This window comes from Puma concolor, chromosome B4 (genome assembly GCF_028749965.1).
Source record: "Puma concolor isolate L17-30 chromosome B4, mPumCon1.1.hap2, whole genome shotgun sequence".
Lineage (NCBI taxonomy): Eukaryota > Metazoa > Chordata > Mammalia > Carnivora > Felidae > Puma > Puma concolor.
The window spans coordinates 10,805,668-10,832,667 of NC_141673.1; the positions used below are offsets into that span (position 1 = coordinate 10,805,668).

At 62.3% G+C, this 27,000-nt stretch overlaps 1 protein-coding gene across 2 annotated transcripts; it reads left to right on the plus strand.

The window, feature by feature from the left end:
* Positions 1 to 595: 595 nt before the first annotated feature.
* Positions 596 to 26,082, plus strand: CARD10 (caspase recruitment domain family member 10). Of its 2 annotated transcripts, none has more exons than XM_086712331.1 (21): positions 596 to 1,190; positions 1,327 to 1,578; positions 2,463 to 2,600; positions 3,751 to 4,076; positions 8,390 to 8,587; positions 9,503 to 9,658; positions 10,504 to 10,629; positions 11,701 to 11,892; positions 13,096 to 13,230; positions 13,579 to 13,694; positions 14,239 to 14,297; positions 14,764 to 14,887; positions 19,762 to 19,921; positions 20,337 to 20,448; positions 20,884 to 21,127; positions 21,319 to 21,388; positions 22,443 to 22,545; positions 23,955 to 24,113; positions 24,209 to 24,324; positions 24,815 to 24,927; positions 25,045 to 26,082. In XM_086712331.1, the coding sequence occupies exons 1-21, from the start codon at positions 1,052 to 1,054 to the stop codon at positions 25,277 to 25,279; spliced, it is 3,273 nt and encodes a 1,090-aa protein (XP_086568457.1). In that variant the 5' UTR covers positions 596 to 1,051; the 3' UTR covers positions 25,280 to 26,082. The 2 variants fall into 2 exon arrangements, with proteins under 2 accessions (XP_086568457.1, XP_086568458.1); XM_086712332.1 differs by having other exon boundaries at positions 599 to 1,190; positions 14,269 to 14,297.
* Positions 26,083 to 27,000: the final 918 nt, after the last annotated feature.

Below are 27,000 nucleotides of genomic sequence, written 5' to 3' on the forward strand. Positions count from 1 at the left end.
CTGGTCTTCCCTCCCAGCAGGCACCACGGGCAATTTCTAATTCGTGGAGAGATGATATCACATGTGCCAGTCGATTGGGTATCGACTTTATCTTGGTAAGTGACCATGAGTTTCCCAAGGCGGGACGGGGGGGAGGATGGCCGCAGTGTTTCTCAAATTTACTTGACTTTGACCGCAGAACCACTCCCAGGCGTTTCTGAATCCAGCCTCTGGAGGCACACCCTTTGGGAAACATGGGGCCCCTGGCCCCCCGTGTTCTTCGATGAGACTTCATGCCTGGGACGGGCGTTAGTAGTAGTGGTGTCCTGAGAGTTCAGACTCCCATCTCTGAGGCGGCCTTGACCTCCGTCCTTTGGTGCCCACCCAGGGGCTGCCCTGCAGCTTGAGGGAAGGTGCCAGAGCTGGCAGTCTCTTTGGGGACACTGAGGTACGAGAGGGCAAGCGCTTGCCCGCTTGAGCAGGAGGCGGTCAGAGAGGGACGCTGGTGGGAACGAGGAGGGAGTGCTCCCAGGCGGTGCTCCCGCACCGAGGGCCTCGGTGGCCCCACTCTAGCCCCGGGAGGGCTCTGGGGCCGGGGGGCGGGGTTCTGTCGGCCGCGAGCCCTCGCCCCACGCTTCACGGCCATCGCCGCGGAGCACACAGGGATTGGGACTGGGTGCGCGGGTGCGCGGGTGCGCGGTGGAGGCTGGGTGGGACCGTGGCGCCGTGGGAGCCCCGGGAGAGTATCCGCCGTGTGCGGGCGGGACGCGGGCCCGCGTGGCCGCGGTGCGGGCTGCGAGCCAGGGTCGGCCGATGCGGCGCGCCGCGGGGAAGGTGTGTCGCGGCGTGGGCGGGGGGGGGGCGGTGAGCGTGCGACGCCCGCCCCCGCCCCGCCCGGAGGCCGGGCAGGTGTGGGCGGGCCGCCCGGACCCCGCCGAGCCGGGGCCGGGAGCGCCGGCGGGAAACAGGAAGCGGGGGGGAGGCGCGCGGCCGGAGGGCCGGGAGGCAGGGCGTGCGGGCGGACGTGCGGGTGGCTGGCGGGCCGGACGCTCGGGCCCGGGCCGGGGCGGCGATGTGGGGGGGCCCGGGCAGCCCCGGCGGCCGCGGGGACGGGGGCGGGGCCCGGGGCGCCGCGGACGCCGCCCCCCTGCGCCGGCGGAGCCGCCGCCCGAGCGCGGAGCCGGGAGCCCGAGGCGGCGGCGGCGTGCGGGGTGAGTCCCGGGGGCGCGGGGCGGGCGGGCCGGGCGGCCGGTCCCGCGGGCGACGCCCCCGAGGCGGGGATCGGCCGGCGCACCCCGGCCCGTGGGCGACCCTGCTGATCGGCCCCCTCGCGCCTCCGGCCCGCAGACCCCGAGGACGCGGCCATGCCGGGCGGGGCCGAGGCTGGCGAGGCGGAGGACGAGGCCGGGGCCGGCTCGGGGTCCGAGGCGGAGGAGGACGCTCTGTGGGAGCGGATCGAGGGCGTCCGGCACCGGCTGACCCGCGCCCTCAACCCGGCCAAGCTGACGCCGTATCTGCGCCAGTGCCGGGTCATCGACGAGCAGGACGAGGAGGAGGTGCTGAGCACCTACCGCTTCCCGTGCCGCGTCAACCGCACCGGTGAGCCGCGGGGGGCGCGTGGGGTCGGGCCTTTCCCCCGGGGCTGACTGTCCCCCGAGCGCGGCGCACGGAGCCTTGGAGCCGGAGGCCAGGGGTTCTGGTGCCCCCCCATCCCGCCTCCGCCTGAACCACCATCACTACCCGGCGGATCTTTGGTGCCCAGACGGGCATCTGGGTTTTGTCTGCCTTGCAGTTGCCTCCCGCTTCCTGGGCCCGCTCTGGAGCAGGGAACTTGGATTGTGGTTGCCAGCCGCAGTCTAGATCTGGGACCTAGTGGATGGACAGGGCATCTTTCTTGTGCCCTTTGATCTCTTGGGTTCTCTCTGCCCCCTCCTGCCGTGTGCCACGCATTCCTTGGAGAGTTATTTCCCCCTAAGTGCTCAAGACCCGTCACAGCTTTGTGAGGGTGCCCTCTCCCACAGGGTTGTGTCCTTGAACCAGAGCTGGCAAAGGGATGAGGGTCTAATGGTGGCATTTCAGGCCTTGGCCGGTGGGAGAAATACAGTGTATTACTTTGCGTTTGGGGATGGAGGGGACTCCTTTGTGCCATTGAAAAGGCAGGGAGTGTTCGCTGGCCCTGTATCTGTGTGTGTGGGGGGGGGGGGGTGGGGGGGGGTGGGGGTAGGCTGGGGGTTGGGAAGCTGTTGCAGCACAGGTACCCTGGCGGGAGGGTCCTGGCTTTCCTGGCTGTGGCAGACAGGCTCTCCCCACCGATGTGTCGAGACAGGCCCCCGTGTGTGTCACTGACTCAAAAATCTGGGGAAATAAAAAGTCTGGGGAACGTGGGCCCTGGAGCATTGGGGAGGAGGGAAAGGGGGAGGAAGTGGTTAGGCACTGGGGAAAGTCCTGACCTTGACCCCTGGGTATCCCCTGCCACTCCCCAGGGCGCCTGATGGACATCTTGCGCTGCCGCGGCAAGAGGGGATACGAGGCCTTTCTGGAAGCCTTGGAGTTCTACTACCCCGAGCACTTCACGCTGCTCACGGGCCAGGAACCTGCCCAGCGCTGCTCCATGATCCTCGGTGAGTGAGTCCACAACAGGTGCTGGTGCCTCGGACACCAGTACAGAGTTTCCTTACTCCATCCCTGTCGGGAGGCACTCTCATTATTCCTGTTGAACAGATAGGGAAACCGAGGCATGGGGCGACCTGAAGCAGTTTGCCCAAGTTGGGATTCAAATCCATTTAGTCTGAACTCAAAGCCTGAATACTTTTATTTTTTATTTTTTTGAGAGAGACAGGGTGCGAGTGGGGAAGGGTCAGAGAGAGAGAGGGAGAGAGAGGGAATCCCAAGCAGGCTCTGTGCAGTCAGTGCACGGAGCCTGACACGGGACTTGAGCTCCTGAAACCATCAGATTATGACCTGAGCCGAAGTCGGATGCTTAACCGACTGAGCCACCCAGGCGCCCCAGTGTTTTTGTCTTTAAAGTGGATGTAATAGCAGTACCTACCTCATAATCTTGTCATGCAGTTAACTAAATTAATTTCTTTAGTGCAAAGAATGAAGCTAAACGTTAGTGGCTGTTATTGTCACCATTATGATTATTATTGCTGGTGAGTTGGAGCATATTTTCCTTTGTTTATGAACCGATTTTGTTTTGGAACTTGCCTATTAATAGTTGTTCCTCATGTATTTGTTTGCTTTTTCTTATTGATTTGTAGGAGCTCTTTATATATTGTGGCTCTGAATGCTTTGCTGCATTGATTATATTTTCACCTGCTCTCCTTCTTACGTTTTAACTTTGTCATGGTTAGGAGCTTAACATTTTTTTACTTGTCATGGTTAGGAGCTTAACATATTTTTATATGGATTTGTCCATTTTCTGTTATAGCTCTTATTGATTTGTAGGAGCTCTTTATATATCGTGGCTCCCAGCTCTCTGTTATATTGGTTATACTTTCTCCCGTTCTGCTGTCTGTCTTTTAACTTCTTTGTTACATCTTTCACTGTTCAGATCTTCAACAGACTTTTGTATGGACTTGTCCAATTTCTCTTTTCTAGGTTCTAGATTCTGTACCTTCTTTAGGAAGGCCTCCTCCACTCCAAAATTATCAAACTACATGCCCGAATCTCCACCTCGTGTTTTTGTGGTTTGGGTTTTTCTGCGCAGGCTGCCGTCCCGCTGGATTTTTATCTGCTTGCCCTGACTTTTCTCTCCCCCGTCCCTGGCAGATGAGGAGGGGCCCGAGGGCCTGACCCAGTTCCTGATGACGGAGGTGCGACGGCTGCGGGAGGCTCGCAAGAGCCAGCTGCAGCGGGAACAGCAACTGCAGGCTCGCGGTCGGATGCTGGAGGAGGAGCGGGCCGGACTGGAGCAGCGGCTGCGGGAGCAACAGCAGGCACAGGAACGCTGCCAGCGGCTGCGGGAGGACTGGGAGGCGGGCAGCCTGGAGCTGCTGCGGCTCAAGGACGAGAACTACATGATCGCCATGCGCCTGGCACAGCTCAGCGAGGAGAAGAACTCAGCCGTGCTGCGCAGCCGGGACTTGCAGCTGGCGGTAGGCCCTGGGGAGGTGGGCAGGGTAGAGTGGGGAGGGGGCAACCTTTGCAAAACAATGACGGCACTGCGGCACCCGGCGTGTGTCCCCGAGCCACCGTGTGCCAGCCGTCGGACAACGGGGCCGGTCCCTTCACCGTCCCGTGCCTCCGTTTTCCCATCTGCGTCATGGGGATGTTGGTGGCGTTTCTTTCATTGGGTCATGGTGGTGGCTGTCAACCAGGGGTGATTCTGCCCTCCCCTGGGAACGTGTGGCCGTGTCTGGAAACGTTTTTGGTTGTCGCGACTAGGAGTGTGTTAGTGGAGCCCCGGGACGCTGCTAACCAGGACGGCCCCCACACCCGAGAATTATCTAGCCCCAGATACCGGCAAGTGCCGAGGTGAAGAAGCCTTGGTTAATGACGGTTCCGTGAGTTGAAGACCCAGGGTTCTAGACGCATTGAGTGCCTGGTGCTGTTGGTGTTCCAACCCGTATCGTCATCAGTCGCTGATGGCATTAAGCGCTGCTCTGCGCCACGCAGTTTACACGCGTCGCGTCATGTGACTCCGCTGCGCGCAATTTCGTTTTGAAACATACACCCTGAGGCTTGGAGCATGGAGGCCCTTGCTCAAGGTCACAGAGCCCGGAAGCGGCACAGCCTGGCTTTGCACAGGTCCGCCTGGCACCGGGGCTGGCCTCCGGCCCCTAATGCTCTGCTTGCTGCCTGCTCCCATCCAGGTGAGAGCTCACCAGTCCCCCCTGAGTGGCAGGTGAGGGGGCTGAGAAACCAAGCCTCGCTTTCTTGCTTCCTTCCTGGGGCTTAGCGGAGGAGGTAAAGCCGGTGTTTTATTGCTTCAGGGAGTTGTCCAGAGGACTTGCTGAGTTCGTGCTCGTGGAGGATTTAACAGGTGCCAACGGCACACGGTTAGCTCTCTCCCAACAATACTGTACGAGGTTCCCTGGGGTGGGTTCTGACTGTGTGATTTGAAGCCCCCCCGATCTGTGAGCCTCAGCTGTCGCCGTGATGCTGCAGGTGGTGGGTACCCGGGGACGGAGGGTGGCCGGTGGGAGGTGCCGGTGCCTCATTGCACCAGAGCCCGTGGCCGTGCATGCTGGTGGGTGGACGTCTGGGGAAGAGAATCCTGATCGGAGGCATCGAGGCCACAGGTTGAAAGGCAGCCAGGCCCGCTTAAGGGTGCAGGTGGCCGATGGGAGGGTGTGAGGTGAGGTGGCTGGGAGGCGGTCGTCTGAGGGTCTGCTTGGTGTTTAGCAGAGATGGGCCAGCTGAGGCCTCGGACTGTTGGCAGATTGAGGAAAGGCTGGCACGTGCAAGGCGCCCCCGGTTGCCTTATCCTGGTGGGAGGTCACGGACGAGGATGCCCTAGGAGTGGTTCGGCACCTCCAGTCTCCGGGCTCAGTCCTCAGCGTTGGCCCTGTACCAACTCCGTTACTTTTTCAGTAACTCTCTTGGGACAGGGTGGGGGGGCACGCCGCTCTTGTCCCCGTTTCTGGATGAGGAAACTGAGGCACGGAGAGGCTGGCTGGAGCATTTCCCAGGATCCGAGGAGCGAAGAGGGTGGCCTAGGCTCCCCCCACGCTTCACTGCGTCTGCTTCCTCTGACATGGATGTGGGGTTTGCTGTGAGGTTTTCCTAGAAGAAAGTTCTGCTTCTCAGAGAGGAAAGTGTGACGGCCACCGGTCCAGCAGCGTCAGGAGGGGCGTGGCCTGTGTCACCGTTGGGTTGGGTCCCCTGAAGTGGCAGACGTGTGCCTGTGACTGGGGCGGGGGGGGGGGGACGTCCTGTGTGTGCACAGCTGTCTGGGATCCCCTGGGGGGGTAGAGGGTTGGAGAAGAGGTTCAGAGGTGCCTCCGTGTATCTGCACGTTGGCTGCAGGTGCGTGTTAGCATGGCCCCCTCGGGGCGGGGGGGGGGGGCAGGTAATCTGCCACCTGCCAGATAGGGACTGCTTTTCCCTAGTTTAGGGGCCAGAGGGTCAGGGCTGAATTCCGATGAACAGATAAGATTTTCTTTGGACATAGCTACCGTACATTTGCCTGAACTTTTTGGAGCTTTTCTGCCCCAGAATTAACAGAGGTGTTGCAGGTGGAAACGAACAGAACAGCTGAAGGTGCCTGTCTTGGCCGCTCGGGTCGCCTCCCCCTCCCTCCCCCCTCCCGGGGCAGGTGTGTGGCAGCCGGGATTTAATACTGTGTTTTATAAGGTGCAAATTTAATGAGCTGGTATTTCTGAACAACATCAACTTAAGGACCGAACGCTATAATTTTGTGCTCAGTGAGTTTGTACACCGGGATTAAATGTATCCCTGCTTCCTGGTGCTCGGGGAGGGGGTGGGGGGGGGAGGCTCCCCAGGGCCCCGTCCTCTGAGCTCATCAGGGGCGCCTGCTGGCCGCGGGTCAGGCCGGAGGCTGCGGTGTGCGGCTGCAGTTCGCTGGAGAGGGTGTGACCACACTTGGCCCTCGGAACTAGCTGTCTTTCTCTGGCGGTTCACAAAGCGTGTTTTGTGAGGGGAAAGGAATGTGAGAGTCATGAATTTCTTTCTGAGTCCTTTGTGGAGGAGGAGTACAGCTGCTTGACCCGGCATCCAGCCCCTCATGGGGGGTGTGTGTGTCTGTGGGGGGGCGTGGCATTGCCTGGTGCTCGGGGGTGGGGGCGGGGGGGGCTGCAAGCCATTTTCCAAGCGAGGCCGGGGCACTCCCGGGGCACCAGACGTTGACACGCCTGCGCGGGGGACCAGAGGTCATCGTGCCCTTATCCCAACGGTGACTTCCTTTTGCGGCTTGCCACCTGCTGCTGCTCTTGTCACCGTCCAGACGCCTCAGACCCCACGTGGAAAGGGGCTCTGGCCAAGTGCACCGACAATCCAGCAGGCTGCCCATGCAGCCCTCTCTGCCAGGCCACCACACGGCCGTCCGCCGCCCACCCCGGGCCGGCTTCTGGCTGCACACACTAAACTGGTGGCAGGTTGGGGCTCCAGGATTTTACTTAAAGCTGTGAAGACAGCCACTGTCACACCCCTGGCAGCTCTGGAGGCAGCCTCTGGTGGTTTGAAGGCTTCTACCCACCTACCGTCTTGTTGAATTCTTTTTTTTTTAATGGTTTTTTTTTTTGAACTTTTTTAAATGTGTATTTACTTTTTTTTTTTTTTTTTTTTTTTACGTTTTTTATTTATTTTTGGGACAGAGAGAGAGCATGAACAGGGGAGGGGCTGAAAGAGAGAGACACACAGAATCAGAAACAGGCTCCGAGCCATCAGCCCAGAGCCCGACGCGGGGCTCGAACTCACGGACCGGGAGATCGTGACCTGGCTGAAGTCGGACGCTTAACCGACTGTGCCACCCAGGCGCCCCGATGTGTATTTACTTTTAAGAGAGAGAGAGAGAGAGAGAGAGAGAGAGAGAGAGAGAGAGAGAGACAGGGCGCGAGCATGGGCGGAGCAGAGAGGGAGACACAGAATCCGAAGCAGGCTCCAGGTTCTGAGCTGTCAGCACAGAGCCTGACGCGGGGCTCGAACCCACAACGGTGAGATCGTGATCTGAGCCGAAGTTGGGCGCTTAACCTACTGAGCCACCCAGGCGTCCCATGAATGTTTTAAATTTACTTTGAGAGGGAGAGAAAGAGAGAGCGAAGAGCGTGCGTGTGCCACACACACACACACACACACAGACACACGCGGGGCTGTGCCAGTGGGGCAGGGGCAGAGAGGGAGAGAGAATCCCGAGCAGGCTCCACGCTGTCAGCAGGGTCCGACGCGGGGCTCAAACTCAAGAACCGTGAGATCGTGACCTAAACTGAAATCAAGATCATGACTTAAACTGAGCCAGCCAGGTGCCTCCCCGCCTCCCTGCCCCCTGCCTGCCTCCCCCCCCCCCCCCCCGTCTTTGTGGAGTTTTACAGTGACTTTGGGAGGTAGGATGTGGAACAGGGGGATCAAAGGGGCCCATCTTACTGGTGAGGAGATTGAGGCACTGAGAGGGGCCACGACTTGCCCAGGTCATGCTGGGATAGAGGCAGCGCCAGGCCTGGACCCCGGCTCCCCCGATTGCTGGCATGGCCCTCCTCCTCCGTCGTGCTGGCACTGGGCTGAATTGCCTGTGCTCTGTGTCCCAGCTGTGGGGCAGACGAGCCGGATGGAGGACACCCACCCAGAAGTCCTGGCAGCAGATTCCCCGGGGACAGCCCAGCCCAGCCCCAGCTGCTCAGGGAACCCCAGAGGCACCAGGAGTCAAGAGAGCAGAGCCTCTCCCCATGGCCTTGCCGGTGGCCCCTCCCTGGGCCTTGTCCCTCCTTGGGCTGACCCATGTCTTGGGCCCCAGGTGGATCAGCTCAAGCTCAAGGTGAGCCGGCTGGAGGAGGAGTGCACCCTATTGCGGAGGGCCAGGGGGCCACTCCCCGGGTCCGAGGACAAAGAGAAGGACAAGGAGCCAGACGGCGTGGACCTGGTCTCGGAGCTGCGTGCGGAGAACCAGCGACTGACGGCGTCGCTCCAGGAGCTCCAGGAGGGTCTGCCGCAGGTGTGAGGGCTGGCGAGGGGGAGTGGAGGGGGGGGTCAGACCGCCTGCCGCTCACCCATCCTCCTGAGACCTGGAGAACGAGGATTCTAGAACCAGAGGCGGAACCCCGGCTAGCCTCTTGTCTCCAGCTCTGAGCGGAGGGCTCTCAGCGCTGGGCCCTCCCCGGGTGTTTGGTCTGGGGCCCGTGGGTGACCCCAGGAGGTCTCCGAACTCCCCGAAACGGTGCATCTGATTTTGCGTGTGAACGTTTTTCTGGGGAGAGGCCCCCAGCTTTCCTCAGATTTGTAGAGGAGCCCGTGACCCTGGAAAGATTCAGACCCCTGAGGTCTGGATGGCCCTGGGGCTGGCTTGGGTGGCCCCTGGCCAGTCAGCGGGCCTATTGCCTGGCTGGTGCTCCACACAGGAAGTGGGGGATGGGAGCCAGGACTCCCACAGGGTCGGGGTGCCCAGCTGGGGTGTGGCTCTGTGGGCTGGATCTCGGGCCCATGGGCCACCTGCCTGGGCCAGGCTCAGCCCCCAGTGTCAGTGAGGAACCAGTGTCAGAGGGGTGGGGCTAGGCTTTGGAAAAGGCACCCATCTGCTGCCCTGGGCGGTCTGGCCGGGGGCCGGAGCGAGAGCGAGCGGGCCTGGTTCTTGTTTAGGAATAAGATCCAGGCCAACTTGTGCAGGCACGTCCTCATTCACTTCATTTCCACCCCAGATGTTCCCTCGAGGGTGCGGGGCTGTGGGCCACACCTCCTCCACAGACTGGGAAAGGGAGGTCCAGAGAGGTCAAGGCCCGTGGCCACGGTGGCAGAGCTAGTGAGGCAGGCCTGAGGGGGCGGGGGCGAGGGCTGTGTGTCCCCCTCCCTCCTGCCACAGTCAAGGTGGGCCCTGGGCCGGAGCTTGAGGCGGCTTCTGAACTATGACCCTCAGGAGGCCAGCAGGCTGGGGGCCCCAGGCTCGGAGCGCATCCTCCTGGACATCCTGGAGCATGACTGGCGGGAGGCACAGGACAGCAGGCAGGAGCTGTGTCAGAAGCTGCACGCCGTGCAGGGGGAGCTGCAGTGGGCCGAGGAGCTGCGGGACAAGGTAGCGTCTACCTCACACCCTACCCTACCCCTGCCCGGTCCCTGCCCGGTTCCCGCTTCCTCCTTGCTCACAGACCGGCTCCTGGGGAGAGCAGTGGGGAGGGTGGGCATCACCTTCTCTGACATCTACTGTGCGCCAGGTGCCTACCAGGCTAAGAAAGGCGCACTCGTCTGTTCTCAAATATTGAGGTCATTAGCAAACAGAACAAAGGCTTCTGCTCCTGCAGAGGCTAAATCCTAGCAGGGGAGACCAACAGCACTCTGCTCACACGATCCCGGGTCCATTACTTCACGTAGCGGAGGGTGATAAGTGCTGTGCATGAAGGAGAGCAGCAGGGGGAGGGGGCAGATTGCAGTTTAAATGGGGAGGCCGAGGGGCGCCTCGGTGGCTCAGTCGGTTGAGCGTCCGACTTCGGCGCAGGTCACGATCTCACAGTTTGAGGGTTCGAGCCCCGCGTCAGGCTCTGTGCTGATGGCTCAGAGCCTGGAGCCTGCTTTGGATTCTCTCTCTCTCTCTGCTCCTCCCTGACTCACGCTCTATCTCAAAAATAAATAAACGTTAAAAAAAAAAAAGATAAATGGGGAGGCCGAGGTTGGCTGGGAAGGTACCATTGTTATGGTCGCCCCCGTTTTACAGGTTGGGCAACTGAGGCCCGGGGTGGTGAAGTCGGTCGGTGGCCCAGGCCACTCAGCCAAGGGAGGTGGGGCGCTTGTTATTGTGGCTCAGGCCTCTCTCCCTGGACCTGCCGGGCACCTGCTGGTGAGCTTGCCCGGGGTGGGGGGGGGGGGCCCAGGCCTGTGGTCTGAGCCGGGCACGCCCCGCCCTGCCCCCTCCCGGCCCCGCAGTACTTGCAGGAGATGGAGGACCTGAGGCTGAAGCACCGCGCGCTGCAGAAGGACTGTGATCTGTACAAGCACCGCATGGCCACTGTCCTGGCCCAGCTGGAGGAGGTGGAGAAGGAGCGCGACCAGGTGAGGGCGGCCACCGCTTCTCCCCCCGGGGAGACAGGGGGGAGTGGGCGGGGCCAGAACCGTAGCCGGAGACTTCCGCCCGGCCCGGAGCGCTGATTGGTTTAGGCGGGGCGAGTGGGCCGAGGTACCGGAAGCACTCAGATAGGCCAACCTTCCCCCCCCCCACCCCGCACCCCCCAACACACCTGCCTCACCCCAGCTCCTGGTCGAGGAGAGGGGGTCCCGGCACTCATCGCTTCCGGAGCCCTTGTTCCCTTCACGTCGAGGGCAAGGCCTCCACAGGGCCGTGCTTGCTAATATTTGCCGGTGAAGGAAATTCACCGAAGTTGTGGCTCGCGGGCCCTGGGTGCCATGGCCTTCACCTCCTGAGGCCACAGGGTGAGCTATTCCTCCAGGTCACCGGCCCTCCTTGTACGGGGCTCCCCGCGCGGGGAGGGGGGAAGGGCGGGAGGTGCTGTCCTTGCACCAAGTTCGAATCCTACTAGAGGAGTGGAAGTCTACATGTTAGAATGGGCCTCGGGGCCCCCTGCTGGGTCGGGTGAAGGTGCAGGTGACCCGGGTGGTCCGGAGGAGGGGGGGGGACCCAGGAATCTGCACCATCTCTGGCTCCCGCTCCTTTTGAGACATTGGGTGGCAGGTCCCGGCCATGGCCCAGCTCCCAGGGACCCTGGTCTTCCTGGTGGGGAAAAACGCTTTGGGTGGAGTGGGCTGGGTTTGAACCCTGGTTCCCCCGGGAGCTGGGATGCTGTGAGTAAAGGCCGAGGCACACAGGACGTTTCCCAGAAGGGGCTTCCGTTGCTCTTGGGAAACAGTAAGAGCCTGGACCTGACTCTGGATCCCAGCTCTGTGCCCGCTGGCTGGGCTGTCTGTAAAATGAGGACAAAGAGAATCTCCACCGTGGAAAGCTGGTGCGAAGATTGAGTGGGCAGCCTGATACTTAGCACAGGGCCCAGCGCCCAGGAAGCGCTTGATAAACGTTAGCGGCTGGTCTTGTGCCGCCCCTGTCCGAGAGGGCAGGACGGTTGGGTCAGGGCGGCCCCTGCACCCTCCCTCTCTGCCCGTTCTCCCCAGGCCATCCAGAGCCGTGACCGGATCCAGCTGCAGTACTCACAGAGCCTCATCGAGAAGGACCAGTACCGCAAGCAGGTGCGGGGCCTGGAGGCCGAGCGAGACGAGCTGCTGACCGCGCTCACCAGCCTGGAGGGTGCCAAGGCCCTGCTGGAGGCGCAGCTGCAGCGGGTCCAGGGGGGCTCCTGCCTCAAGGTGAGCAGGGGGCAGGAGCACGAGAGTTCCGGTGGGAATGCTGGGATCCTGGCAGGAGCTCTTGGCCGGGGCTGGGAACAAGCAGGACCTGGTGGGAGACCTCAGTCTGGGGGGTGGGACCCCCTGGGATCCCTCAGCTGGGCTTGGGAAGATGCAGGTTCCAGGAGGCAATGTGTGGGTCCCTGCTGGAGCCCTCACCCTGGGTCAAGAGCATGCTGGTCTGAAGGGAGCTCTCGGGCAGGATGGAGAATATGCAGGCCTGGTGGAACTTTCAACTGGGGTGGGTGTGGGTTGGTGCGTAAGGGGACAGGAAAGGGTCTCTGAGTTTCTGGGGTTGCTCCTGGGGCACTAGGAATAGTTTGAAGTTAAAAAAAAAAAAAAGAAAAGAAAAAAGAATGGTTTCAAGTTTGCTTTTGGATATTCTTGGAGAAGCCCGGCTGCATGAGGCCTGAAGGCCGCTCAGAGACCAGATAGTTCAGTTCCCTCACTGTATAGTCAGAGAGTGTCAGGGGCTTGCCCAAGTTCATACAGCCAGCCAGCACCCCTTGTCAACCAGATAGGAGTCCTTGGACCTCTGTTAGGAGCTCTGCCTTTTCCTCTCTTGGGTTTGCTTGAAGATGATCCCTTGGCCAAGCATTTGATGCATGGAGCCTGGAGGAATAGAACAAAGGAAGCATGAATCTGTCATTTGTCACTTTTTCAGATCCTCAGTGGCTTTTTTGCTCTTAGGTAAAGACCAGAGCCCTTATCAGGCCCTGGAGGCCTGAAGGCTGGGCCCCTTCCTACCTCTAGCCTTGTTCTCTGGGTCACAGTCTTTTAATTCCTGGACTTTGTCACAGTCCTGCCTCGGGGCCTTTGCACATACCATTCCAGCTGCCTAGACCATCCTCCCCAACTTTATCTGCTTAACACCTACTTATCGTTGAGTCCTCAGCTCAAACCACACTTTCTCCGGAGAGCGCTCTGATGCCCCCAGGCTGGGTGGGCCCTTGGGAGTGCCTTCCGCGCACTAGGCACCTTCCTTCCCTGGTCTCTTGGCAGTTTGGGGTTATTTCCTTAATCTGCCTGTGTGTTTATGGTCGGTCTCTGCTGGGCTGTGAGCTCCATGAGAGCAGGGATCCAGCCGTCTCATTCTCTGCCGGGTCCCCGGTGCTGGCCCTTGCCCTGCACCGCTCACCTCCTCCCTCCCCCTTCTGTTGCCAGGCTTGTGCCTCTTCCCATTCCCTGTGCTCCAACCTGAGCAGCACCTGGAGCCTCAGCGAGTTCCCCCCGCTGCTGGGAGGCCCGGAAGCAGCTGGGGAAGCAGCCGTCATGGGGGGATCTGAGCCCCACACCTCGGTAAGACACCTGCCCTCCCTGAGCGTGTCGGGGGTGGGGTGCGGATGCTGACAGCATTCGTGTAATGTCATTACCGACCTGTGGGTGCTTTCCAGTTCGCCGACAGTCCCATTTCTCATGTGAGGACACCGAGGCCCATGAAGGCCAAGTCCCCTACTTAAGCTCGCCCAGAGCCAGCTCCGCGCTAGGCCTGGGTGCCAGGAGCCACGGGATCCCCACTGTACTCGTGCAGAGCCCACGCCTCCACCCCGGGCCCTACTTGTCATCTGGGGAATGGACACAAAGTAGGTGCGTTGAGGTGGGGGAGGCAGATCGGAGGTGACCCAGGCCCTGTCGTGGCGTTGGCAGGAGGAGGCCACAGATAGCGAGAAGGAGATCAATCGGCTCTCCATCCTGCCCTTCCCCCCGAGCGCCGGTTCCATCCTCCGCCGGCAGCGTGAGGAGGACCCCGCACCCCCTAAGAGGTAAGCAGGATGGGGAGACAGCAGTAGAGGCTCAGGGAGATGCTGTTGCCGTTTCTGAAAACAGCCACGTCCCAGAATCCCTAGCGCCAGCACCAGCATCGGAGCTAGGTGGGCACCTCCCCTTACCGCCTTTAAATGGCCGGGGCTCCGGGGACCCGGGTCCGCAGAGTCACGGCCATGACCCAGGTCGGGGGCGGGGGGGGGCGGTGATGAAGTCATAGTCTGGTATGGGAGCAGACGTGGGAGCCACGAATGACAGAGGCAGAAAGCAGGGGTGAGTTGAGGGGTGAGAAGTCCAGGGAGGCTTCCAGGAGGGGGTGGCGTTCAGGGACAGGCCAGGGCATTCTAGGGGGAGGGGCGTGGGGCAGAGGTTGGACCGTTAGCTTCTCGCCCTGTGAGTTTAGGGGAGCTGGTTGGCCCAAGTGCCTAGTGCCTGGGACCCCTGCCTTGGCTGTAGCCTACCTGTGCTTGGGGGCAGCAGGACCTCTTGGTGGCCAGGCGGCAGGGGAGGAGGGACGGGGGCAGAATGCCCCCTGTGCCTCAGCTCCTGCCTCCCCTGCCCTCCTCCCCCCAGGTCCTTCAGCAGTATGTCGGACATCACAGGTAACGGCCCTCAGGGACTCCGTGGGGAGGGCTCATTGCCGGGGTGGCTTTTTAGCCCACCTGAGGTCTGTGCTGCCTGCTCTGCCCTTGCCTGCGCCCCCCCTTCCTGAAGCCCCCCCACCCCGTGCCCTGACCGGGCAGGGCGGCTGTGCCCCGGAGGCCCCTGGGGAGTTGGGCCACGCAGCTCACCCGTTGCCCCGGCCTGCTCCTCTCTCCTGGGCCTGGCTTCACTGTACCGGCTCCTCAGTCCCAGCCCTCCCTCCAACCCCTCCCAGGGAACCGAAGGGTCACCTTGGCCCCGGCCCAGCCCCGAGCCCCGTGGGTGCAGTGTGTTCCTGGGGTGTCAAACCTGCCAAGGTCCTGGGAAGGCCCTGGGCTCGAGCACCTCGCCCCCTTCTCACGGGCCCCAGCTTGGCCTGGTTGCTTGGTCTGGAGCCCCGGAACCACCTCCTTTCTCCCCACCCAGGGAGTGTGACGCTTAAGCCCTGGTCTCCTGGTCTCTCCTCGTCCTCGTCCTCTGATAGCGTGTGGCCTTTTGGGAAGTCGGATGGCCTCCTGGCCAGAGGCTGTGGTCTGGATCTCCTCAACAGGTACTGCGGCTGCCTGGGGTGGTAGAGATGGGCCAGGCGGGGCTGGGTGGGGGTGGTGTCAGACCCCTGGAGCAGGGCGAGGGGGTGGGAGGGAACAGTAGCTCAGCTTTAGCCTCAGGCACCCGTAGAATATTCGGGCTTTTAGACACCTGGCATTCAAATCCTGTCACTGCTGCTTATCGTCTGGGTGACGGGCTGGTCACTTCCCCTCTCGGCGCCTCCGTGTTTCCTCATCTGTTGAAGGTGGTCAGCGATCTCTTCTGCGTGGGGGTGTTTGGGGGTTCAGGACTCGTGTCAGTAAGGCACCCTGCTTTGCTAGCTGTTAAGTAGGTGCTCAGTAAATGGTCGTCGTTACTCGTACCCCCCTCTGCTTGCCGTCCTCCCGGCGCTGAGCCCCCAGCAGGACCGAGCCTCCCTGCAAGGCTTCGCGCTGTGGGTGGGGTGGGAGCCCCGCCGCCGGGCTGGCCACAAGCCCGTGACAGGAGTCGTGAAGCAGACGGGCCCAGCATGCGTTGAGGTTCTGTCAGTGTTGGTTGACGAGTCACCTCCCCAGTCGGGCTCGCGGGTGGGTCCCAGGAGGGCGGGCGATAGATGAGTTGAGAATGTGCACTTCGAACTCCAGATAGGGAGGGCAGCTGGGCGAGTGGGGAAGAGCAGAGGGCAGAGGCTGTCCAGGGATGGCCCGGAGCGTGGCGGTGACTGGAGCCGGAGGGGGAGGGGGCCAGGGCGGGCTTCATGAGTCAGGCTGGCCGTGTGAGTCAGGCGGGAGAGTGTGGACTTCGGCTTGTGCCCGCTGGGAAACATAGCAAGATGTGGCTATGGCTAAACGCGAGGCCGGCTGCTGGCTGCCTCACAGCGTTCTCTCTGTCCTGGGAGGTGGGTGTTATGATCATATCCCTGTTTTATAGAGGAGAAAGCTGAGGCTCAGAGAGGTTGAGCGACTTGCCTGAGGTCACACAGCTGGAAAGTGCCGGGGCTAAGACCCACAGTGACCTCAGCAGGTTTGCGTTTGGGGAAGGGGCCTGGGGAGCACTGAATGTCGACAGCCGCAACGCGGGGGTGCTGGATACAGAGGGCAGGTCACCCGAGAAATAGGGGCAGAGCAGGACCAGGGGCCTGAAGCAGCTTGACCAGGCCCAGGTCCAGGCCCCTGCCCCCACTCTAGCCCTCCGGCAGCGGGGCCAGCACGACATTGTTTCTCCCTGTGCAGGACGTGCTTCTAGGGGAAGGGGTGGAGGCACCTCCCTTCCTGCCTGCCTTGGCCCTTCCTCCAGCTCGGTTCAGCCTGCAGCAGGGGTCCTGGCTGCTGTCCAGGGGGCACCGGAGCAGGAGGTTCTGGCCCAGTCCCTGCCCCCCCCCATGTGATCATGGGGCCACCTCTGCAGTTCCTGGGCAGGAGGGAGCTGGAGGGAGGACACACACTGGGGCGGGGGCAGGGATGGGGGACTGAGACAGCAAGATGTGGACAGATGCCGGGGGGTGGGGGGGGGTGGTAGGGAGAGCCTGGCTGGTGCGTGGGGTGGTGCCTGCGTGCGTCCTGGGGCAGTGTCCCCGCACAGAGCACAGTGGGAAAGAACAAGACACTGGAGCCCTGTCACTTGCTACAGAGGGGCTTGGGGCAGGTCACTAAATTCCCCAGGGCCTCGGTTTCCTGCTCTGTAAAATGGGGTTGTCACGGACTTCCGGTGTTCCCCTTAGGGGGTTTTGAACAGTGCCCGGCTCAGAGTGAGCGGTAGTGTTAGCCCTTTGCTGTTTTTATCGCTGCTGTTGCTTAGGTTCCCCGAGTAGCCCGGCAAGGCTGGTGTTTTTAGCCTCATGATGCAGATGACCAGAAGGAGGCCCAGGGAGAGTCGGGAATTTGTCCCAAGGCCACTGGGCAGTGGAGTTGGGGATTCCGATGGACCTTCCTTCTGGCTAAGCTGCTTTCAGCTCCCGCTCGTGGTTCGACCTCACCGTGCGCTGGGCCTTTGCAGCGGTCTGGCCTCCCCTGCCCTTCTGGGCTCCTAGGGCCTTGGGGCAGGGCAGGGGTTGCTGGGGCGGGCTGAGGGCTGGACGGACAGACGGACAGGTGGGAGAGAGAGTGAGGAAGGGCCAGAGAATGCAAGTGGGGCGCTGAGGGGCGAGTGCTGGGTGAGGGTCACTAGGGGAGGGTCCGTGTGAGTCTCCCTGGCAGGGCCTGCCCCCCGGTCACTCAGACTGTGTTGCTAGAGACCCAGGAGTCCAGAGATTGGACTGCCCCCCCTCCCCCCCCGGCCTTGTGTTCCTCTCTTTTCCCTCATCCACTTGTCTGCCGAGGCCTGGTGCTGAGAGGGACCCAACTGGACCTGGCCCCAACTGGACCTGGGAGCTGCCAGGCGGACTCTCCCCCCTTCCCCAGGGGGACTCTGGAGGCCCAGAGAAGCCACTGGGTTCCTCAGGAAGGTGGGCAAGGGTGTCCTGAAGGAGGCGGTGCCTGAGCTAGGTTGGCAGGGAGAGCCTGAAAACTTGGGGTGAATGGCGGGGCTGGGGGTGGGGCTGGTGTGCCAGGGCAGGGGGTAGGGGGCAGGGGGCCGATCAGCTGGTACCAGGAAGGGCTGAGTGCAGGCTGCCTGCTGGGCTGCCTCCTGGGGGAGCCCTGATGCTCGGTTGTCTGTGGCTTCGAAACAGGTGGGGGAACTGCCGGCCACGGAGAGGTGACTTTTCCGAGTCACCCCTGGTAACAGTAGCTGTGTAATCTCTCTTGGGCACCTAGTTAACGTGGCACGGTTCTAAGAGCGTCCCACGCTTAATTCCCTGAGTCGTACGTACGATGAGGGAGGCGGAGGCCGATGGGGCTCTTGAGGACCACAGGCTACGCAGCCAGGCCGTCTGGCCCCGGAGTCCCCACAAGTGCCACTTTTCTCAGAGTCCCCCAACCGTACCCCACCTGACAGAAACTCAGGACACGCACCCGGAACAAAAGGATCACGAGACGATAGTTGGGTTTACTTGAGGGGAGGCTGGTGTGCGTTTTCTAAATTTTTTTTTTTTCAACGTTTATTTATTTTTGGGACAGAGAGAGAGACAGAGCATGAACGGGGGAGGGTCAGAGAGAGAGGGAGACACAGAATCGGAAACAGGCTCCAGGCTCTGAGCCATCAGCCCAGAGCCTGACGCGGGGCTCGAACTCACGGACCGCGAGATCGTGACCTGGCCGAAGTCGGACGCTTAACCGACTGCGCCACCCAGGCGCCCCTGGTGTGCGTTTTCTATTCTGTTCCGATAAAACACTGCGCTGGCCGTGACCTTGTGAATTTCACAACCCTCTTAGGGGCCAGGCCTGCAGTTGGAGGTTTCCTGGAGGCCTCTGGTCTTCACCTCCACCTGCATCATCTTTGCGTTGGTCCGACCGTCACACCCACGGTGGGAGACAGTGTCCTCATTGTCCTGGCTTTATGGATGTGGTGACAGAATCAAGCGGCCAGCTCGCTTGTCCACATCTAGGGCACAGTTAAGGCTGGGGTCTGGAGTGGGACTGTGTTTCTCCAGCCACGGGGCAGCATGGCCAGGCCCAGCTTTGGGCCTCCCATCTCTGCTCTGGCCCATCAACGCAGCCCGGACATTCCTGGGGCTGGGGGAGCCTACAAAGGTAGGCTGGCACCCGTGTCCTGTCACAGCCCCGTGGGCGTGGCTGTTTGTTTTGACTGAGAGGGTGGAAGCCGAGAAAGGCTCCTGGGGCCAAAGATTCCCCCCCTCCACATGCACGCAGACGGTGTTGAAGTCCTTATAGCCTTGCCCACCCTGGGCGGACAGCAGGGGGCAGTGTGGCTGCGTGGGCAGCAGTTGCCAGGGTGGGTGGGGAGGCGGGCGATGGTGGGGGACGCTTGGGCTTCTCCCCTGCGGACTCTGGCCTCCCCTCTTCCCTAATCCTCCGGCCAGGGGGGCTCACAGAAGGGAATTTCAGGCGGCTGTGTCTGCGCCGGCTGCAGGGCCTCACAGGTTCTCATCCAGGGACAGGAAGAACCCCGCCACGATGGGGATCTGGGTGACTCTTTGTCTTAACTGTCAGTGGTTTCCACTGCCCACAAGAGGAAGGCCAGACGCCTTCCTTGTGTGCCCTCCACAGGCTGGCTCCAGCTTGCCTTTTCTGGGAGCCGTTTCCCATGATGTTCAATTAGCTAATTAGGGCAAAGTGCTTAGCATGGTTTCTGGCACATGGGGAGCACTCGGTAAGCATTTGCTGCCGCTGTTATTACTGTTGTTATTAAATCCTTCCGCACATCCTGTATTCTGTCCTCCACACCTCTGCCCCTGCCAGCCCTTCAGCCTGGAGCACCACCTTCCTCTCTGTCTATTCCTGAAGCGCCTCTATTCGTCACCGCCGGGTAGCCCCGCTGCCTCTTCCTCTGGGAAGCCGCTCCCCTCGGTGCTCCCACGGCCGCCTGTAGCCACCTCTGGTCTGTGTTGTGTCCTAACGGTGACCTCCCCCGCTAAACTGTGAGCATAACGAGCTTTTATTTGTCATCTGCCATGTGCCGGACGCTGTGTTTGGGGCTGGGGACCCAGAGCTGAGCCCGATGGTGGGCTGGTCCTGAGGGTGTTCTTTCTGGGCAAGCGCAGAGGGTGCGATCCTGCAGGAAGCTTCGCCTCAACCTCGTGCCGGGGTCGGGGAGGGAGAGGTTGCTTTGGAACTGAGCTTTGAAGGATGAGCAGAATCTGCCAGGCAGAAGAGAGGGGGAAGGGCATTCCGGGCAGCAGGCACAGCGGGTGCAATGGCCCTGGGGTGTGTTGGTGGGCGGGGGGGGTTGGTGAGAGTCATGGCTCGGTTGGGGAATTGCTGTGGTTCTCCTGAGAATGTCGCACTGAGTCGAAATACTGACTGAACTCTAATTCCTGGTTCCCTTCTCTTTTCCCAGGTCTCTGGCCATCCGAGTGTCTTGCCGGAGCCCCCCGGGGGGGCCTGAGCCCCAGGACAAGGGCCCAGACGGCCTGTCATTCCTTGGGGACAGCTGGTCTGGGGCCGTGGTGCGGAGGGTGCTCTCTGGGCCAGGGTCTGCCAGGGGGGAGCCGAGAGAGGTGAGACCCCCGTCCCTCTGAGTTGGGGGTGGAGCCAATGCATTAGCTGGGGCTGGATGCTCTCTGATTGGCGGGTCTAGGTCACTGGGCGGAGTTTCTGGGGGTTGACCCAAAGCAGAGGCAGGCTCAGAGATGACACCCAGGTCGGCCTGCCTCAGCCAGCAGTAAATTAAATCTGACTGGGCAAGGGGCTGGACAGATCCCCACCCTTAAGCATGGAAAAGAACAGACACCCTGGGTGAGGACGATGCCTGTTGATGGGGGAAGGATCTGATTGGCTAGGTGCCCTGTGAGGTGGGGTATGTGAATTACCGGGATATGTCACCACCACCCCAGTCTCCCTTTAGCCCCAGGGCTGCGGTGGCCTGGGAAGCTCACTTCCTTCCTTCCCTGCCTGCCTGGGTTTCTCTCCCAGCCAAGGGCAGAGGCTGCTGGCCTGGAGGGGGCAGGCCTGGAAGGTGAGGCCCAGCAGAGAACCCTGCTCTGGAGCCAGGCGTCCACACTCCCCTTCCTGATGGACTTCAAGGGTAAGTCTGGCCGAGGGCCGAGGAACTGGGGACTTCCGGGTCCCAGAAGGTCAGAGCTGAGAGCCCACAAGAGGGCTTGTCCAGCCCGTGGTGCGGGTGGGGCAACCGAGGCCTGGCTGCGGCCTGGCTGTCAGCAGTGCCCTTCCCTCGCCCACTGTTCGCCCTTGCTGGCTGTCCTTTGTCTCCTCCGTAAGGAGCTTACCATGACAGGAGTCCAGAGACCCGGGTTCAAGGCCTGGTTCTGTTCCTAGTGGGCTTGGTAGCCTCGGGCAGGTCCCTGTCCTCTCTGGGCCTCAGACTCTCACTTTAAGAGGGGGGAGGTAGGGTTCTGGCAGCTCAGGCCTTGAAAGGGGAGTGATGGAGCCTGAGGCCGATCCCTGACTTACTTAATCCTCCTCTTGCCCTCCCTCCTGCCCCCGCCCTGCCCACATCCAGCCTGTCAGTCCTTCCACGAGGCCCTAGATGCCTGGACAAAGGGGCTGAGCACTGAGCCCTTCTATATTCGAGCCAACCTCACCCTGCCCGAGCGTGCAGACCCTCATGCCCTGTGTGTGAAAGCCCAGGAGATCCTGCGGCTGGTGGACCCGGCATACAAGCGGCGGCAGGAGTGGTTCTGCACACGGGTCGACCCCCTTACGCTGCGGGACCTGGACCGGGGCACTGTGCCCAATTACCAGAGGTGACGCAGAACCGGGAGCCTGGGTCCCGCAGGGAGCCAGGACCAGGATAGGAGGCTTTTCCCCTCCCCCTGCAGTCCCTCACTATGCTCCGGGACAGGATAAGGGGGCTGGAGGAGAGGAGGTGAGGGGCTCCCTTTCTCCCTACAGATGCACCATGTGACCCCACCCCACCCCCATCCCTACCCCGCAGAGCCCAGCAGCTCCTAGAAGTTCAGGAGAAAGGGCTGCTCTCCAGCCGGCACCGAGGGCCCCGAAGTAATGTAAGCAATGCTGGGCAGGCTGGCAAGGGTCCGGGGAGAGGGCCTGCCAAGGGTGGGGTCCAAAGGGGGAGAGGCCAGGTTCCGTTGTCTGACAGGCCCTGGGGGAGGAGAGGAGGGAGGCTCGCATCCCGCTCCTTCACCCGGACACGGTTGATCATCTCCTACGTGCCCAGCATACAGGACAACGGCAGGGCTCACGGTCCAGGGTAGTTGAGAGGATTAAACGAGGCAGCTCAGGAGCAGGCCTGGCCACGGCCAGCACTTGACAGAATGGCAGTCACACCCCCTTTTCCAATCCCTGGGTAGGGGCTGGGCCGGGTGAGCCTCCCCCGGCCGCCCTACACACGGGCAAAGTGAGGCTCAGAGAAGTGAAATCACTCAGAAGGCCAGAGGGGCTGAGAACTTGGGCTCTGGAGCCAGACTGCCTGGGGTGGAATCCCAGCTCTGCCACGAGCCAGCCAGCCCGCCGCGCCGCCTTGGACAAGCACCTGACCCTCCCTTGAGGCTCTGTTTCCTCATCTGTAAAACTGGGGAAGTTACGTTGCCTGCCTCGTGGGTAGAAGGCTTCAGTGAGTTCGTGACATCTGGGGCTCAGTGTCTGTCACGTTCCCTGCTGGCCGCTGGTGTCATCGGTGCTGTCATTTGTCGGTGCTGTTTTTTTTTTTTTTCGTACCCAGGGTCATGTTGCTAATTCATTGGAAGAGGTTCCAAAGGTTACCTCTCAGGCGACATTAGGTCGCTCTGGTCTCTGGGCCTCAGGTTCCCCATCTGTAGACCTAAGGCCCCTCTAGCTCTAACTGGCTCCCACAGGCTCGCTTCCCTGGGCCCATAGGGATGGTTACCCTCAGCTGCCGGGGGAGAGAGGGGCTGTGCTGGGCCGGGTGGGGGCAGGAGAAAGCCTGGCAGGGAGGGGGCCTCTCGGGCTGACCCAGGGGGCAGCCGGGCCCCCTCTGCCGGGGTGGGGGGGGTCCCATTCATCTCCTCCCCGCTGAGGGTGGGATGCAGGCTGGGCCCTCAGGTGTTCCTCTCTCCGTGCCCCCCTCTCCCCCCCCAGCTGAAGAAGCGAGCCCTGGACCAACTCCGGCTGGTGAAGCCCAAGCACGTGGGAGGTTCTGCCGGAGATTGTCCGGAGCAGCTGCTGATGGAACCCTGCTCAGGTGAGCACACAGCTGCAGAGGCACGTCCTATGCTGGTGTCTGGGAGGGTGCACGTCTGGGTGTCCTTTGGCCCTGGCGGTCCATTCTGCCTGCAAGAGCCTGTTGAAGGGCTTCCGGTGGGGAGCAGGGCATCCGGGGCCTGAGACACGGGCTCCCCCTGGTGGGAGATGGGCCACCGGGATTGAGGGAGCCAGTTGGGGGGAGGCACCGGTGTGAGAGTGTGACCGTGGGGGTGTAGGACCCCGGGGCTCACGCGGGCCCGGGTCTGTTCTTGTCTGGCGGAGCAGTTGTAGTGGTGTTTCTCACGTGTGTGTGCCGGCCGGTGCCAGCGAGATCCCCGAGCGGGTGTCTGGAAGGCAGTAGGGGGGAGGCCTTGGGTCAGATCGGGGAGGAGGAGTTGGCAGAGCCCGGAGGAGGGAGTCGCAGGTCCGAGGGGCAAGAAGGCGGTGGTGAGGGAAGACTTCCCGGAAGGGAAGTTGCCCGAGGTGGGGTTTTCGGGGATGAAGAGGAGTTCGTTCCCGGCACAAGGCGCAGCTGTGCAAAGGCACAGAGGTATGGCTGTGTGTGACGCGCGTGCAGAACACTGAGTACAGCAAGTGCGAGCCAGACGCCAGGTCTGTCACAGAGTGTGCTTGGTCCAGGGAACACAGTGGTACCTCCCCTTGGAGCATATGGCCCCGGGGGGGGGGGGTCAGGGGGAGGCAGCTGTCCGCCAGTCAGATCATTGTACCCGTAAACATAATTTTGAAGCGTGACACGTGTAATAGAGGAGAGCTGGGTGCCTTGGAGCGCACGCCAGAGGCCCTGCACGTCTGGGAACCAGGGAAGGTGTAACCTGGGCTCTGAGGGGAGCGTGGGGTCTAACTGGGCCAGAGCTGCCGGGCTGGGGCTCTGGCTTCCCCGAGTCACACAGAGGCCCTGTGGTTGGAGGCATTCGGTCCGTGTGCTGGGGCACGTGACTCGCTGCCCCTCTAGGCTCTGGCAGGGCTGGGTCACCCACGTGGGGGATGCGCCCTCTTTCCTGAGGGTCGCGGGAGGTCACTGGCACGTTGAAAGCAGGGGACTTCCGGGATCTGACTGTAGGTTTAAAGCCTCTGTCTGGCTGTTGAGAGGAGAAGGACCTGGAGTTGGTTGGGCAAAGGTGAGGCGGGCAGGGGATTGGGGCCAAGGCTCCTGCAGGGGGCTGCTCTGTGTGTGTGTGTGTGTGTGTGTGTGTGTGTGTGTGTGTGTGTGTGTACATGCATGCATGTGCACAAAGGAACAGCAGCAGGTCTTAGGGGAAAAAAAAGGGGGGGACTTGAGAAGAGCGGATGGGGTTTTGAGGCTCGAGGGGCTGGCCACCCTAGGACGGAGGAGCTGGGGCCCTGCCTGCACCCTCACCTCCTCTGCCCCCCACCCTGCCGTCGTAGAGCCAGAGCGGAGCCTCAAACCCTACAGCCTGGTGCGGCCGCTGCTGGTGTCCGCCCTGCGGCCTGTGGTGCTCTTGCCTGAGTGCCTGGCGCCCCGGCTCATCCGCAACCTGCTAGACCTGCCCAGCTCCCGGCTGGACTTCCAAGTGTGCCCGGCGGGTGAGCCTGGGTGCCCGGGGAGGGGAGGGCCGGGTGGCACCCATGGGCGGCCAGGCCCACGGGGCCCTTCACCCCTGCCTCTCGCCGCTCTGCAGAAAGCCTCTCTGGGGAGGAACAGTGCTCGTCCTCAGCACCGGGAGCCCCCAAGGCCCAGCCTGCCGCCCCTGGGCTGGGCAGCAGGATCCGCACCATCCAGGAGTCTGTCGGGAAGGTAGGTGCTGGGGCAGCGGGGAGCTGCCCCTCTGGGGTAGAGAGCTGGTCTGAGTGTGGGCCTGAGCCGCGCTCTCACAGAGCCGCCGGGCGAGTCCCGTCCCTTCCACGGGCCTGTCTCCTCCCCTGCGGATGGGGGGGCCGGGGCGGTGGAACGCGGGTCCCCTTTGAGGTGTTGGGCTGGTACACCTCACCTGTCCGTCCCATCCCAGACTCGCTGCTACCTTGGGGGCCGGCTGGGGGCTGTCAGACATGGGAGCGCCGGTGGGGTCCGCTCCATCCCGTCGATGGCGAGGCTGAGGTCCAGAGCGGGCACGTGACTTGTGTCCCCAGGTCTCCCACCTTCCCCTGGGGTACTTTCCTTGTTGCCGGGGCCCTTCTGGTGGGGGACACGGGACTCTGTAGGGGGCTGTGCCTGGAGGGCCTAGTGGGGGCAGGGAGGTCAGCGTCTCTGGGCTGAGAGTGAAATGTCGCCTCCGTGTCCTGAGAAGAAGCACTGCCTGTTGGAGCTGGGCGCACGGGGCGTGCGGGAGCTGGTCCAGAACGAGATCTACCCCATTGTCATCCACGTGGAGGTGACGGAGAAGAACGTCCGGGACGTCAGGTGAGGGAGGGTGAGGCCAGCGTTTCCTCCCCCTTGAGGAGGTCCCTGTCTCTCCGCCTCCGTCCGCCTCGGTGTCTGTCCCCTCCTCTGACCGCCGCCTGTCCCCTCTGCCGGCAGGGGTCTGCTGGGCCGGCCGGGCACCCGGGACTCGGAGCTGCTTCGGCAGTGCCGCAGCTCGGAGCAGGCGCTCTGGGAGCTGCCCTGCTCCTGGGTGCGGGTGCCGGCCCACGCGTGGGGCCACTCGGAGGAGCTAGCCAAGGTCGTGCGCGGCCGCATCCTGCAGGAGCAGGCCCGCCTCGTGTGGGTGGAGCAGGGCAGCGGCAGCAGCATCGGCGGGAGCAGCGAGGCCTGAGGGGCCCCTCCGGATGCCCGCTGCCTCCTGGCCCGCTTCAGAAGCCGTCGGCGGCGGGGACCCCGGTGTCCGCGGTGGAGCTGGGGCCCTGGCCCATCCCGAGCCCTCCTAGACCCTCGGACCCTCGCATGTGGGCTCTCACCCGAGTGGATCTGTGGAAGCCCTCAAGGCGGAGCCCCCACACCCCCCCCCCCCCCCCGTACTCGCTGCTCTGGGCCTCCCGAGTGCCCCCGTGTCCCCGCGATTCCACTCGCGGGCCCCACGCGCGCGTCCGCGTCCTCAGCCTATCGCTCACCCGGAGCTTCCGAGCTCTCACTCCTTCGCACAGGTTTACACGCCCAGGTTCTCAACGCAGGCACCTGAGGACTCCTGGGTTCTCAGCCAGTTCTGCTCAAGGAGCCCCGAGCTCGTCCCGCGTGCCCCCGCCTGCCACCGGCCCCCCCCCCCCCGCCCCTCTCGCGTTTCTGCTGTGTACTTCCACGTGTGGGCGCTGCGGCGTCCCCGGCCCTCCGTGCCCCTCGCGTCTTCCCGTCACACGTGTGTCTGTGGTTCTCTCCCGTGTAAATGCCCCACCCCACCCCACCCCGTGACACTTGGGCACTGACACTCCTGTGCTCCTGGGGAGCACACCGAGGACCGTGTTCTCACAGCGCCAGCTCCCTGCGGTGACTCACCTCTCAGAGGCACGGGTGGGGAGAAGGGCCGCTGCTCCGTCACCAGAATGTATGGCTCGTTGAGTTCTGAACGGGCCTTTTTCACTCAGAAGCTGCACGTGACGTAACATTAAACGGTTTGTCATAGAAGCTGGTGGCCTCTTGCTTGCTTGCCTCCCTGGCCCCGGGGCCCCCTCTCCACGCTCCCGACTTGTCCCCACCCCCGATCAGGCTGATAACCACCTCTCAGGCCCCTGCTTGCCCACGGGGAGGGTCAGATTTCGTTCCTGACTCATCCCAGAGCCGCCCGCCATCTGTGCTGGCATCACCTTACCTGCCCCCGAATGACTGGAGAAGGGCCCCACAGACGGGCCATCTCCATGCTCAGCCCTGCCCGTGTCTGATCATCAAAGGAGGGTCCCCTGGAGAGGGGACACCAAGGCTAGCAGGGTCCGGTCTTGGCTTAAGGGGCCCAGCTGCTGAGTGCAGGGGGCCAAGCGCAAACCCCCCCACGTGCACAGTCAGGTCCCTGAGACAGTTGGACCAGAGAGGATGGTCTAAGCAGGATCACCACGGGGGCTGCCGCTTACGCCTAGGGTCTGGGATTCCTTTCTTCAAGAAGTACTTACTGGACCTGTGTGCCAAAGTGCTGTCCTTGGTCATCCTATGACCGTCCTCTGTCACAGTGATGAACTTGGGTCGGCCCCTGGCGATTTCGGGGAATGTTTACTAGGTGGAAGGAGCCTCCAGAGCAGAGTCTCAGAGGCCGAAAATGCATTGAGTGTGGCCCCCTGGGGAGTGGTAGGAAAGGAGGCTGGGAAGTCCCAAGTTCAGAGGTAGGGGCTGCCTAAATCGTAGTGTCCTTTGAGGTCTGGCTCACACACCGTCTCCATGAAGGCTGCTTGATTCTCCCAGGCCTTGGGACTTCTCTGTCATGCCGTGTTCTCTGCCTTGTGGCAGGACGGTGGGTGCCTGTGGCCCCCTGGGTGTGGAGACTGGGTAATGATGCTCATCTGGGTCAAGGAACCTCCCCACTTCCTTGCTGTGTGTCTGGCCCAGTGCTTGGTC